This window comes from Epargyreus clarus, unplaced genomic scaffold (genome assembly GCF_041222505.1).
Source record: "Epargyreus clarus isolate Ecla_fem2 unplaced genomic scaffold, WU_Ecla_fem_2.2 ptg000019l, whole genome shotgun sequence".
NCBI classification, from domain to species: Eukaryota; Metazoa; Arthropoda; class Insecta; order Lepidoptera; family Hesperiidae; genus Epargyreus; species Epargyreus clarus.
Genome location: NW_027332227.1, coordinates 8,032,573 through 8,048,605, shown reverse-complemented (window position 1 = coordinate 8,048,605; position 16,033 = coordinate 8,032,573). Strand labels below are relative to the sequence as shown.

Genomic DNA, 16,033 nt, shown 5'->3' with positions numbered 1-16,033 from the left:
GAAGATTAATATTCGTGGCGAGTGACGAGCCCATATAACAATAGCTATGTCCACGGCGCATGCATATTCGAATAATGCCCATATAATGTTTCGATGAAATTGGCTCTAACATCGCGTGCTCTTTTGAGTTTAGTATCGCCCTTGGCTCTGTCGGGGTAGCCGGACGATTTACGAATAGGGCGGATTTGGTCGCGTCCCGATCCCCACATGAGGGGAATGACAGTATATCGAAGTAATAGCTTTATTCAAAGTCATTTCGGGTCAATATTTGTTTTTTCGAGCTAATTTTAAGTGTGTAATAAACATTCACTTATCTGCTTAAAGTTCTTACAGCTGTCGCGTCTGAGACATGAGTTGTGTAACTTTGTGTTGTGTAAATGTGTGAATGCTAGATTCGTGAGTCTTATTTGTGTGACGAGGATCGGTTCCGCTTCCGACGGGAACATGCTAAAGTTTTGTTCGCCGGCGACGAGGCGGCGGGAACCAAATGCGGTAACTTAGTGTGTCTTTATGTGTAACTTATAAGTACATTTTACTTTAATTTCCGTACTCGGAATTGTGGTTACTTGACAGACTTAAGATGAGCAATTTTCGTCAACACATTAATGCTCCGCTGCTGAGCACGGATCTGTTAGAGTGAGAGCCAAGTGCGGATTGGTAGATTTCAAACATCTTTGACAGCTTTTCTTAAACAAGTTTTCAGATTTCCTCCCAATATTTTCCTTTACCGTTTACACAAGTAATCATTCATTTCGAATATACACAAAATGTTAGAGGTGTATGCATGGATTTCGAGCCCCGCATCCCCCGACTGAGAGGGCGTGTTTCAAAACACCAAGCTATCACTGCTTTGATCTTAGTGCAAAAAGCAATTTTTATATATATATAAATACATAATTTGATTTTAGAATCCCTGGTGTCGTAATGTGGTGGTATTATTCGTTGTGTAAAACACCTTAATTAGAGCAGATTTTTCATAGCATATAATTTAAATAAAATCGACCGGGGTATGAACCTGGAACTCTGCATGGCATGGCTATTCCACCCTTAATACGACCCGGGTCAGAAAATACGTTTACAACACTGTATTTATGCTGTATAATCAAGTCTACATGTGTCTATGACTGCAGACTCATGATGACAATGCACCTTGATGATTAATTGTTCAAACTTCGTTTTATAGATCGATGGCTTCAAATTACAAAATTGAGGTTGACATGAAATTATTATGACCTAGGAAATACGATCGGGTTCATCGCCTACATGAAACAAGCAGTTTGGTACTTGCAGAATTAACTGATCTAACCCATTAGTTCAACTAGTGAGGTAGGTCGGTAGCCAGTTGGTAATTTGAAATCGATACTTTAGGTCACAGCACATTACAGTAATGTAGACAAATTCTTAAATAACAACTCAAATATTTTTATGTAAGCGTAAAGTGTATTCAAATTAGCCAACTAGGTATAGTTCGCGCCAAACTGCTTGTCCGCTCTGAAGTTGTTGCGAGCAGGTGTAGTCATACTATTTGCTATGGAGACGAGATTTATTGCTATATTCAGGGCGGACTAGCAGTTTTACGCGGACTATATCACATTACTCAATCATTAGATTTAAATTTTAGGGGAATTAAACTTACCATTAAAAGTTGTGATAGATAATGAATATAATACTACTGAATAGGAGAATAATGTATGTACGAGATTACACATACAACGAAATTCTAGGAACTAAAATTTCCTTTCCTTTTGTAAAATTTGCGTACGTATGCTAGACTTATCGCCCACTTTGTCGAAATCATAGGTCAAAATGCTAATTTAGTATAATGAAGTAGTGCCAAGGTATGATCACGTAACTTACCTACCTCTGTTTTGAAAGAGTGAGGTAGGTTACGGTCTACGGACAGCGGAGCAATAGACTATATTTATTCAACTGCATCGAACATTATTACTTGAATATAAATTTCGAAAATATAACAAACCATTACCGCTGACATCAAATTGCTTATTGGGATAATTACTTTTTATGGTTTAGTCTTAATTATATTAAAACCCTGTGACATCATTGTAAATTATATTTTATGAACAATATGTATATAATACAATAATAATAATTAATTATAATAACTCTAGAATGATATGTTATTATATTATATAAAAATTGCACGCCCTTCGCACGCCCATCATTTTATGTACCTGTTGGTTTAGCAATAAATTACTGATTACTGATCACTGAACAAGTTATGTCGAAGTTAGTTCGTTATACGAGTAAATGCTACGTTATGAGCTATATTATATGATTTTGATGCTATATTATTAGTATTCCAGAGGGTTTGTAGACGAAATGTTGCAAGACGAAATTGAACTTATTAAATCAAGTTATCCTTGCAGTTTAGTATTCGCTACTATTGTGCGCGGTTTCACAATTTTCGCCTTACATTACAAACTAATTATTTGGGATTCATTATTTCCTATGCAATTTTATCTTTAAGTAAATATCGCAATTGTTTTACGGCAGACAGGCGATAAAAAATCAACATTTAAGTTAAGTTAAGACGTTTACAACATTGAAATATAACAATATCACATGAGACAATAGCAATGCCAAGATTAATCCACAAAGCATACTTTGTTCAGCACATTATTTACTAAGCGCTCATAAATCCGTATAAGCTGATAAATACTCATGATCCTCGCTTCCAGGTGAACCCGGGGAGGAAGGCGTCCTTGAGCGGCATACGGGAGGGTGACGTCATCTCCTCCATCAATGGCCAGAGCACGAAGAGTATGAGCAACGCAGACGCCCACGCGATGCTCAGATCAGCTGGTCCTGTGCTTAGGCTTGGATTAAATGAGTAAGTGTAGTACAATTACTCTAATTTCCATGATTAATAATCAATCTATCCAATGTTTTTCCTATTAAAGATCGAAATTAGACAATTTCTTCCTGCTAAAAATTGATAAATTTGCTAGGCAAAACTTGGATAAGACAGATTATTGCTAACGGGCGTAAGTCGTTTATTTAATCTGGATAATAGGTTTGTTTACATATCTGTGTATGTATAGCCTTTTTGATTTCGATAGTGAGTGGCCTGTGACATAAACTCATAAAACAATTACCTACATCCAGTATAAATAATAAATAACTAATTTCCTCACTTGCATGCACTTTTGGATTTCTCTTGTGCTAGATAGGACGGTACCTAATTGAGGCATTGTTTTTCATTAATACTTTTCTTAAAAACAACTGCAATATATTATATCATAAAAGCGCCTTATCAAAACAAGGCAGGGTAGGTAGAGGCTTACCCTCTGTCGTCCAAGGCAATGGTTCTCAAACTTACTTCGTCTGCCGCCCACTTTTAGAATTAATTCTTGCGTCCACCAAAATTGACATTTTCCCCTCTTTGCCAATAAGACGGTGAAAAAGATAGTTTATCCTACAACAATTATATGTTTGTGTGTTGTCAATAAGTTGAAAGAAAGATAAATTAGAATAGTAAATTATCCATCGCCCTGTAAACAGCTTCAATGTACCCAAATTTTGTCTGAGCCTTTCACCGCCTTCTATGTACCTCAAACGCACTCAAGGGGGCACTATCGCCCACTTTGAGAAACACTGCTCTAAGGCGTCTAGATTTATCGCACAACGTCGTTGTTATTCCTCCATAAACCTATCTCTTCGTACCTGCTTCATGAAATCCTGTTGGCATTCATTGCGTCCAAAGACAGTAAATGTATTTCCTGCCAGCAAACCAATGCACGGCTTGGCATTAATCCGATCGATCTTCGCCTTCACACGAGAATCGATTGTGGAACTCAGATCAGACGTGACGTAAATTGAAGCACTTAGCGCGCTGTCCAGGGGAATTCAGGAAAATTCTATTTTTCATTTTTATTAAAAATACTAAAAATGTGATCTATTTATGTAGCTTTTCTCTTTTCTATCGCATGCAGTGCATCTGAAGGTGGTAAAACCCTTTGTGGTTCGACTCCGGCACCACCGCCACACCTATTTCTGACTAATAACAGCAGTGTTAGGCGCTGCTGTAATCTACATATCTAATTCTATCTGGGATTGATTACAGATGTCCATGGGCTGCAGTAGCCCCTTACCATCAGGTGCACTGCATACTCGTCCGCTACTCCTATACTATAAAATAAATAAAATAAAAATAATCTCAGACTGTAGGTACTGTTAGGATTCATATTTTTTAGATAAATAACAAGATTTACTTGTTAAATAATTCTAGACATTGGTTGAAAAGAATTATTAGCGTAATATTTTCGAAACCTCAGTGTCATCAACACACTTAGGAAGTAAGTGAAAGTAGAAGTTCGTAAAAGTAAACTCAATATAGCTCATTATTAGTTACTTAATAAAGTTTGTGCTAACTTGTTCGCGCGTTCTAATCTAAGTTTCCTTGTCGCCAGAGACAGAGAGATGTCACCGCGAAGAAGATCCATCGGCAAAGCCAGCGAGTTGAAAAGTAAGTTAAACGGCATTCACTATATGAGAGTTTAGACAAAACTTTCTATTTATCTTTCGGTAACTTTATATTATCTGCCGTGAGGGGTTATGGTATATTATGTTTAAATAGGTGTAATTGATGATTGTTCTTGCCTTTTGTTTTATTTCCAATGGATTGGTCCATGTCATTGCGTAAAAAAAATAATCCTTATAAGCCATATAAAGGTCCGAAATCGAATACCGGTGACAAATACATTTAATGATTAACTTGGATATCCATCTTCACCCAGCGCACCACACCCAGACCCAGAACAGATATCTAAATTCATTACTCATATCACTATCTGTCTGGTCAGGGATCGAACCCGGAACCGTTTGCGCGTCAGACCGGTATGGTGACCGCTCTGCCACAAAAATGAGATACCAACTATTATAATAAACATAACTCTTTGTATACTTAAATAACATGATTAATGAGTAGTTCAACGCTCCCAGCTTAGACACATACAATTTCCCTTCAGATTTTTCACCCTTTCTCGCTTAAGCTAATAACTAATTCTACAGCAAAAGTTACGATATTTCTTGTTATAAAAACTTGTAACATTTTGACCTCAAAAAAATGTAATTAAGGTTCGAAACAATCTTGCCAATGTCAAGTGTATATTATGCGGTACCCTTGACCCTGCCGCGCCCCTTTTATACACCGACCTTTATATTAACAATGATATTTTGTTTTAAACTCAAAGCCCTTCTAGTATATTATTCAAAGCAAGTTTTTCTATATATAAGTGGATATTTAATGAGATTTGTTGGCAGAATGCATAAATATTTATGCAGTGGTGGGATCAGCTTTCATTTCGGATTATCGCACAATTTTAAAAATATATCTTTCTACTTTTACTAACAACCTGCTATGAATATTAATTTCATCTTTTATGTTATATTGTTACAACTAAGAACATTTTAGATGTATACTGACATAATATTATGTCTTTTAAGTTTATCGCCAGAATGAATTATTTTAATGTGTTGACCACAATTCCCAATCAGCGCCCCTAGCGGATTGTGTCAGAACTTGGAAATAGTATGGGCCAATACGTAAACAAATACCAAAACAGTCATACTTGTCGAAACGTAAAAACTCATGGTAAGGGTTGCAACCCCTCAGGACTAAGCTAGAACGTCTCGGATAAGTTTGTCTTTTATACGAAGCCCTTGAAACCGGTATGAAACAGTGCTTAACAATGTTGTTGTAACCCAGAAACACGTGTGGCGATGGTGCCTCCAAAGTCATAGTACAAAGGGTTCTACCACCTGATATAATAATACTGAAATTACATTTACATTTTTAGAATGTAATACTTACGCGTGCGTTGCTAAAATACAAGTTATAACTGTTATATGAATCTACAAGCTCATTTTTTCATTCAAAAAGGGTACTGAGTGTGGTCTCGAGAGGATTATTATTCACTTTAGAGCTCTATGCGCTGCCTTTAGTTTTTCGTAGCGCGTGAACTCTACATTGTATAGGGTTTCAGGCATATAAGAATTACGTTTTAGTTAAAAGCAGGCTTTACGCTATTCATGACCACTTTTTTCAACCGTGCTTAAAATTTGACTTTTCTGACGTTCTCATGCTTTCGTTGTTATATAGGTACTATGCAATATTATGTATTTTGTTTGAAAGGGTTTTCTAAACCAATTATGCAAAGTAATGTGGTACCGCCAGTAAGTAATGTGGCGGAAACCAAGACAAAATACATACATACATGTTAATTCACTGAACAAAAGTTAAATCCACAAAACCTCTAAAACTAATCTGAATTGTAGGGCTGAAATGTAGGGCTATTTGCCTGTTTTTCTAAAATTATTTAATATTAATTAATGGAATTTATAAACTCTCATCAACTGAATTAAAATCCGAAGGATATATAAAATTAAGATCCGAGGAATATATAAAATATATTAGCAGTACATTATTAAAAGAATATTTCTTTGTTTCAGGACCATCGCAAATAATGGCGGAGGTTAATAGCGGCAGGGCAACACCACAGCCGCCGGTGTACGCCACAATCCGACCCTCTCAATCTCCTCATAATCGGACATTTTCCCCCATGCGTTCACTCAACTCGGTGCAAACAACTCTCAGCTCAACGCCACTCGTAAAATCTATCGCCCCTACTGAAGAACCGCTCAAATTTCATCCCACGAATCCTTTTTATACAACATTACCCTCAAATTACTCAAGTGCTTCCAAACTACCCGTACCAAATGGTAGAGCCTCGCTCGCCGGTGTAGATAGAAATAAATCAAATAATAAATCTAAAGACTCGCCTTTTGAAGACTTTAACTCGGAATTGCAACCGCCAGTTTATTCAATGGCCTACGACCCTAGTCCTAATTGTACAGGAAACTATAACACACATAATAGTAGTGGATACGAATCTATTAAATCAAATTACAGCACAAATGGTAAAGTTGATCCTTACTCTGACGCAACTAAGGCCAAGTATTTGGACGGTGAAAGTATATCGAACAACGTAGCACAAAACGGAAAGAATCCTTTTGAAACAAAGAGGAACAGTGACCCCTTTGAAAAGTACTTGCATCCAGAGAATAAAATGAACGGTTCAGCATTTGACTCTAAAAAGATTTTTAACTCGAAAAGCGATAGTGATTTTCACTCGCGCGAAGAAGTGACTAAACATTCAACAATAACCGAACATAAAATAAATGAAATTGAAGAAGTGAAAACAATAAAGAAGATTGTTCTTAACGGATCATGTGACGAGTCTTGTGATGAAAATAACGAAAGAAGACAATTGGGTTTGTCCAATACTAGTAATGGAAATAAGAAATCTTATAAGGAATCGCCTAAAAGGGAATACAATATTAAAATAGACTTATCTCCGAATGGGCGAGGACTGTCTACGCCAACGCAGTCGCGAAGTAATTATTTTGATACATTTGATCGCAAGGACCACGCCGGGCAACGGCTGTCTACAACAAGTGCACATCGTTCACTTCGAGAAGACTATAATGACTTCACGCCTGTAGGTAAGTACTATTTTCTTTCAATTTTAGTATATAATTGTAATAACAATATATATTGACATATTATATTTTCTTTTTAATGTTAGGTAGTTCGGTAAATAAAGCTTCATTTTATTCTGTGTACAACAAGAAATATTTTAAAATAACACTATGAAGATCCTTTTTTGCTTTGTTTGTCTTTTTTATAATATGGCTAATGATAAGCGTTAAGACAATAAGTCCACCTGATGGTAAGTAATTATTACCAACCACAAGATAAGACTCCTGGAAGAAGAAACTGGAATGTCTGGAAAAAGCATGTCTTCCTTCCCACAAATGTTATATGTGTGTTAATGTGTTATACATAGGACAATGATTTAGGTTTTAAGACTTAGATACGCTACACACATTCGTAACAGCTTATATTTAACTAGTTCACACATCAACACATTACGAAGGCATCTCTCGAAGTAGACGTCTTAACGGAAACGGAAAAGGCTCGTTAGAGGAGCATGATTCCGGTAGAAATTAAATTAATACTCCCGGCACTCATCTGTAATAATGTGTTACAATATACATATTAGTAGGTAGGACTCATAACGATCTGTGTTAAATTAGGTGTAACAGTATTACCGTTTTTATGACTTTAATATTTATGATACCTTGGTATATTTATCTCTAGTTAATTACATAATAGTACTAAAATATATAACCAGAACATATTTTTTATAAGTATAAAGTGGCAATAGAGCGCAACCAAAAGAGTTCAGTCCACAGTGGTCAGTGGTCAAATATGGTAGTCACTGCTGCTCAAGAATATCCAAACCAAGAAGTACCCAATTCTATATACGAGTACAACAGGGGTCTACCTGATATCGATCAAAGATACATTGCCACTCATGGGGACCGCCTAAAAAAGTAAGTCCGACGACGTCCTAGCCTTTCCACCGAAACGCAGAACAGTACCCACCATGAGTTTTTAAAACGTCCCACAATTTTAGGTTACGTTTACTCAATCCATTATTCTGTTCCGTTTGCTTCAGTAGACTGAGTAAACGTAACAATAAGTAAGTGCTCAAGTCTTTTTGTCTACCTCACATGTTCGCAAAAAAGGGAGACAAAACATAAAGCGCCATTTTGTCAATTTAGACACTTAATGTTACGTTACTGACACAATAGTTCTGATACAATCCGCTAGGAGCGCTGATTGGAAATTGTATGGGCAAATACGTAAACAAATACCAAAACAGTCATATTCCTCAAAACGTAAAAACTCATGGTAAGGGTACAGCTCCACGTTATACATCCTTGTTTAACGCCTTGTGGACGCTCATGGACATCTATAATCAACCCCATATAAGATAACATTCCTATCTGTCGACTGTCTGTCGACCATAATTATGCGCCTCTACCTCTGAGGATTAAGTTAAAGAACACCTCGGAGAAGTACCTGTCTCCTTCAACTTACCACACCCAGTAGTTCACCGGTCGAACCATAGTTAATGCTTCTTTTATGAATCAAAATAAGTTTATATTTTTATACGAAGTATACATTGTAGATACTGGCAAGTTCACTTAATTCTCAAAGGAGACACAATATACGGAAGCGGAAGGGCGGTACCTTAGGAGCTTAGTTCCGTTAGAATGCGAATTTATGCCTCTGCGTCTGTCATATTACACATCTGTGGCTCGGATAATATACTTCACGTTTTATAAGGATCTTTTTTTGTAAACGTAAAGGTTGGTAGGTACAGTGGAATACTTATAAAGGGTTAATGCGAGTTCATATGGAACAGTGAAGTTACTTTCGAGATTTTTTTTCATATTTATGTAATACAAGTACTACCCGCATGGCGGTGGCGGTCATCATACCGGTATGACGCGCAGTGGGTTCCGGGTCGAATTCCTGGCCAGACATCATATTTAAAAAAAATCAGATATCTGTATTCGGTCTGGGTGTTCGTGTATTAGTCGTGTTTATGGCATCCACGATATACATGGTATAACTTCAACTTCCTACAACTCTTTCTGTGCCTCATTACTTGGAGCAAATATCTCTTCTCAACTGAGGAATGACTACTCTAGTAACTACACTGCTGCATTACCAGTTAGCAGTGAAATGAAACGAAATAAAATGAAATATATTTATTTTATTTAGTATAGGCCAACGGCGGCACTTACAAATTGTCAGTTACAATATTTTTCTTATACTACTACCGGATCGTAAGGCGACCAGTGACCAATCCTATTCGGATGCTTTCAAACCGCTCTTAAGACCTCTGATTTTGTATTAGGAGTGCTGTCTAGTTATTACTAGACTTTTGCTATCGCAAATGGGATTGGCGACAATGAATATGCCTTCCAAAGCACGGTAACAGGCAAGACATGCAACATAGAACAATCACGCATCTAAAATCAGATTACACCCCACTTTGTTTAACTTTGAACAACAATTACAACACTTCCTTCATAGTTCTACTTTACTTTCAAGGCTACATTAAAATTCCATCGTTCAATTAATTTTATCAAAGACCTCTTTGTGTCATTTATCTCTTCAGTTGATTGGCGTAATTGCTTCATCAGCAGAAACAATGTTAATAAGTGAGTTAAGATTTTCAAACGCTTTTGATCATTATGAATTTGGGAAATAAATTTTAAAACGGGTACAGAAAGTATACCTTTTATGTTGTTTTTTCTTGAATAACTGATGAAGAATGTTATATCAAAAATGATTTAATTGGCTTCAATTGATTCGTGTTTTTTGTTGGTTAAGATTAATTGCATGATTCCATTTTAGTGTATCCTTCGCCTTCCCTTGTAACTTTGAAAACCTTTAGGTCGTGATACCTTTTAGAATTCTATACAAGGAGTGCAATTCCTTACTTCATATGTCTATAGACAACGCCGACGTTTCGTCCTTTCAATACCGTCCCAATATTCATTACCTACTGTTCCAGTTTTAGATACTGGTCTCCTTTCAGAATAACAATAGCCTAGTCCACTGTGCTGTCCGGTTACAGACACGTGTACTTCACACAACTTCGATGGTAGTATGAAGTCTCACACATTGTTCATGTTTTTCTGTTTTAACATACTCTGACACGGAGTTCTGGAATGAAAGATTGAATTTATCTAAATTACGACTGCTCTGCCTTTACCTTAATTATCTTTATAACAATTCAGGTATATCTACATTAACATCGTTTTATTCCTCGGATAAGTACCTACATTAAAACAAAGATTGCCATTTGGACATTATTAAAATTATTTTAAATATCGAAATTAGCTAAGAACATAATTTTTTTCTATGATTACGAGTTACTCTCGTAATTTTTAATATACCTTAAAATATATTCCAAGTTGTATTTTCAAATTTTGGCAAGAATATTTTATGGTTGTCACATTTTATCAGGGAGCGCAACGGAAAAGGAAATAGCAATCTAGCTAGGCGACTACTTCTGCAGAAATTGCTGCATGTTTTATTGCTAGTCAAAACTTTCAGGCGCTTTAAAAATGAGTGTCGGAAATTAAATAGTACTACCGTAAACTTTCTAGTACCTAGACCTTAGATTTATTTTGGATGAAGAGAATAAATCATTGTAATAATTATTTATGTTTCATAAAAAGTGTTAGGTGTTCTAAAATTCTTTCACGGGTTTTGTATTTTCTGTAGGTAGTTGTAGGTACTTAATTTATTGATCTATATGAAAATAATTTAAATGTTACCTGTTAAGTATGTATATTATTATGTAAATTAGTAGAGATGCGCCGAATAGTGGTTTCACCGAATAACCGAATACAGTTTCAGAACTAATATTAACATGAGTAAGTATATACCTACCTAATATTTATAGTTTAGTGACCCATTTGTCCGACATGACTTCAAATTTAGTTTTCAATTACTTCGACATAAAATTAATTATCCCAGTCGACTTAAGCTGCTTAATCTACTCTTGATGAACAGAAACCTTAATGAAGATTTAGATACTACTGTCTCGACTAATTTACTGTCTAGTAAGGAGTACTATATCTACTGCAGTTTCAAAATACGACTGATTTTTGTAATCAAATAAAATTAATATCAACATATTTCATTATTAAATTTATAATTCCTTAAGTTTCATGTAATGCTAATACTCACCTAATCGTCTTTTCTGGGAGTGTCTTGTATTAAACGTCGAAGGACGCAGCGACAGACAGACCTAACATTTACAGTTATATATAGTGTATTATTGCACAATGAGTAATTACGTGCCATAAAACAAATGATGCAAGAGAAGTCAAGGTCTTAGGCTTGGTCAAGGAGTGGTGTCACGGTTGATAGGGCTTCTGGATAGAGGTCCCGATTCTTAACAGTTCCGTCGCCGACTTACCCAACGTTTGTCTAGACTCCGCCGTGATAAGTCGTGTTTTAGATTTTAAATACAAAACCAAAATATACAAGAATTAGTGTGGAATCTCCGTGAAAATTATTCACGTTGTTACGAAATAATGAATAGTTTATCTAACATTTAATAAGGAATCATGAATTCCCCTTGTTTTGCAAGTAGCCCTTATATATTCCACCCTGTGTCTGACACATCGGCAACGGAATCAGATGACAGCGCTGACTCGGGTTGTGAGAAAACCGTCGGCGGCGGTCCGCGAACGAAGTATTCCGATCCGAAACACAGAACTATTAACAAGGTCAGCAAGAAGATACTAAAAGCAATTGAACGGCTAACGTGCAATATCAAGAAGAGCACGAAAATTAAGAGGTTTTTCACGCCACCGCCCGAGAAAACTGGTTAGTAAAAGTTTCCTTTATGTAATGCTGTAAAAAGTTACGTAGTTGTTTCTTTTTACACAATTTTCTTAACACCCTGAGCGCAACATAATCTAACTTATTATATCCTAAATTTACGACAGTTATTTAATGAAACTAACTTGTTTCAGCCCATAGGCACCTATTTACCCTAAATTATTATAGAAAACAGTAGGTACTAATCGTACCGCCGTAAAATTATTAAAGTCGTTACGTCGATATGCAATTTTATTCACATACTGAAAATTTCAATTTATTTCAAACTACTACTTACATATAGCCAAAAAATGTCAAAACAAACAAGTGTACTATATTATATGGAGAACAATGCGTCATATTCGCACCTTTTCTTGAACTTAATACGCAGTTTTATTGCTCTATATGAAAAAGGTTCGACGCTCGTAAATTTCTGTTCATAATTTTTTCCAAGTGAGTTGAATGTTCAACCTCTTTTTTATGGCTGCCTAATTTTCATATACCACCGGCATAAACCAATTTCTATCGGCATATTTGTTTTCATCTGAAAGGAGAATGAATGCTATTAATTTTCCTATTTTTTTAACACGCTTTTATTAGCTTCAGACGTATGTATGTTGGTATGTTAGTATGTAACGGAATCTTTGAACATGATTTTAACCCCCTTCAAAACGTCGGATTAACTCGAAATTTGGCATACTTATTAAGGACCGATGACAATTCAATATTTTAAACATTAATAATTTTGTACCATTGTCCTTATCAACATCCTCAGGATTAACGATTTTCGAGGCGAGATTGTTCAAGCACCTTCAGCAAAGTTCATCGCAACTTTAGATTGCAAATAATTATTGCTATTTAGTTTCAATAGGCGTAACTTTTATATTGTGATTTTTAGTTTAGAAAATAATAATGTTATTTCCCTATAACTCAAATGTTCTGAAACATATCTATAATGACCTCTTGTAGAATGATTTTTAGGATTCCGTACTCAAAGGTTAAAACGAAACCCTCTGCGGTCTGTTCGTCTGTCGTTGGGCTTTATCTCTTAAATCGTAATAGATAGACACTTATCTTTTTTACAAACGATGAATAATGGTGGTCGCTATAACGAGAAATACTAAAAATTAATAAATAATTATAGTTCAAAAAACTAAAAAACACGCTTTTATGATAAAATGAACTTTTGGTGCTTTTCGAACCTGATAAATGGAGCACCCCACACTTTTTCCACAATTATACTATTTACTGTTCCTTAATTGATTCTTAGATTGAAAATTATTTTCTACTTTTTAGTTGATTTTATCATAAAAGCGTGTTTTTTAGTTTTTTGAACTATAATTATTTTGGTAATATTGCTTATAATTTCCAGAAAATATGTATAACAAAGTAATGAAACTAAATAAAAAGGCTTTGTTATAGGGTACGTAAATGTAACCTTTTTTTTGTTTACGAGGGGGAAACCTTCAAAAGGTACCCAGTGTCGTGGGAGCGACATGGGGTTATGTGGGATTCTTACCGCACTAAAACCCCCCCAATGGCCGTCCTCAGCGTTGCCAAGAGGACTCCGGGATCTCCTACGGAACGCAACCGGAGTCCTCTCAATCTTGCCGCCCGCAACCCCGGAAGCCCCCTTTTAGTCGCCTCTTACGACAGGCAGGGGATACCGTAGCCCTATTCTGGTCCCGGGACTACAGGGACGATGTAAATGTAACCTAGGTGAAATTAATATTCTAGTAAGTAGGTACATAGTACTTAATAGTCGTGTCGTTTCGAATTAGGCAGACTATTTTAGGTTGCCAAGTATAACGGTGTACAATATTAAATTTATTTCGGTTTGCCGAGAGATGTTTAAACCAAATACGTTTTAAAATACTCGTATTTTCTTTATTGCGGAGTAAATATAATAAAAAAATAAAATAACAACAATACATATTAAATTTTAGTAACCATATTTGAAGGTGCGTGCTGATTGAAATGGACATATGTAATAAACTACATTTAGAATTGGGGTTCTACATAAAACCGTATCGGGTGGACTAAATCATATGTAAGACAGATAGCATCTATACCTTTCCACCGAAACGCACGAACTGCTTCACGCTAGACATACTGAGGCAGGGGCGGCTCTAGCTCGTGTAGCGCCCTTGTGCAGTGAAACCCTGGCGCCCCCTAGGCCTGACCAAATCTATAACTAGTAGCAAGAAAGTTTTTTCATATTCCAACAAGCTATTTTATAACTGCTCCTCCAGGGAAGAGCCCGATTGGGGCATCGCGCTCGGAGGACTCCGATTGTATTCCATCGGACATCACGGAGTTCTCCACCAAGCGCCGAGGACGGCCACCGGGGGGGTTAAACTGCAGTAAAAATCCCACATAACCCGGCGTCGCTCCCACGTCGTCGGGTACCTTTTGAAGGTCTCCCCCTCGTAAACAAAAAAAAAAAGGTATAGCTTACAGTATGGTATTCGTTACGGCTTTTCTTTTCATTATGGTCCAAGACGATGCTCTTAACAGCTTAGCTTAGGACGCACTGCGGCGCCCCCTGAGACGGCGGCGCCTGTGCATTGCACACCCTGCACTATAGGTTAAGCCGCACTTGTACTGAGGTGAGGTGCTGATCTGGGTCCGATAAAACCATACCCGTTACACCACCTTGCATTTTAAATGAGTTTAATTTTACCAAAAATATTTTCAATACACAAAAGCTAACGGCTAACCCGTTCGAGCATATATTATAAAGCCGGTGGTAAAATTTCATGAACTAACAAAACCATTATTCCTGTTTAAGGTTACACTATAGGAGGCTCTATATTGTGGGTTATATAAGATTAGGGTTAGGAGGGACGTCGTAAACTGCATATTTTGGAGCGTCGGAACACTATCCCACCGGCTTAAATGGAATGTCTAATATATTGCGCACTTTAAAATGTATATCGTAAAAAATGTTTAGTAGACCGGGCTTTTTAAGTTTTGAAGAATGAAAAGACGCTACGCTTACCTATTTAGATTTTTCTGGGAATGTGTATGAGCGATATCGCCTCATGTATGTCAGCTGACAATGTCGACATCCTTCGCTGTCTCGCTATAGAAATAAATATTTACTTATACAAATATTCACCTCTGTGGCTCGACTCCGTCGACACCACCGCCACACCTATTTCTGCCTAATTACAGCTGTGTTAAGCGCTGCTGTGTTCTAGTTTGAAGCATTTGGTAAAGTAGACTTACTTATCCGAGGCGTTCCAGCTAAGTCCTCAGGGGTAGCGGCGCATCTGGGGCCAACCTCCCGTAGTAATGTAATCCTATCTGGGGTTGATTACAGATGTCCATGGGCGGCAGTAGCCACTTTCCATCAGATGGACTGCATGCTCGTCTGCTACTCCTACATTATATAAAAAATACATCACCTATTAAAATGTAAAAATATTATAATATCCCGCAACATATAAAAGAATCGGACACGATAAAGTGGTGAATATAATTCATCTGGTCCGAATATTTTGAATATCCGCGCTGAGTTTGCAAGTTTTGCGCTGTGTGGACCCTTGATCTTCATAGAAATTATGATAAAAAGACCCTTCAATCTCGGCGAGATATTGCAATAACATTGTTGGGTTAGGATAACTTACGTTGGTGGAGATTTCCTTTTTAGGTATTCCAGCTTCATATTTGCCTATCATTGATTTATTTTCTTGGTCAATATGAAACCCAGCGGTTTTTCTGTAACGTAATATTCCTTGAAGTTCGTTA

General features: G+C 36.6%; 1 protein-coding gene across 4 annotated transcripts in view; it reads left to right on the top strand.

Annotated features, from left to right (window-relative positions):
* CAP (Cbl-associated protein) overlaps positions 1 to 16,033 on the top strand; it is a 184,797-nt gene that overhangs the window by 15,295 nt on the left and 153,469 nt on the right. For 3 of the 4 annotated variants that reach the window (XM_073083493.1, XM_073083494.1, XM_073083492.1), the window contains 3 exons: positions 2,700 to 2,851; positions 4,431 to 4,486; positions 6,472 to 7,524. In XM_073083493.1, coding sequence (XP_072939594.1) covers positions 2,700 to 2,851; positions 4,431 to 4,486; positions 6,472 to 7,524 — 1,261 coding nt within the window. Of the gene's footprint in view, positions 1 to 279; positions 493 to 2,699; positions 2,852 to 4,430; positions 4,487 to 6,471; positions 7,525 to 16,033 lie in introns of those variants that run through there. The other variant, XM_073083495.1, reaches the window with a different exon arrangement.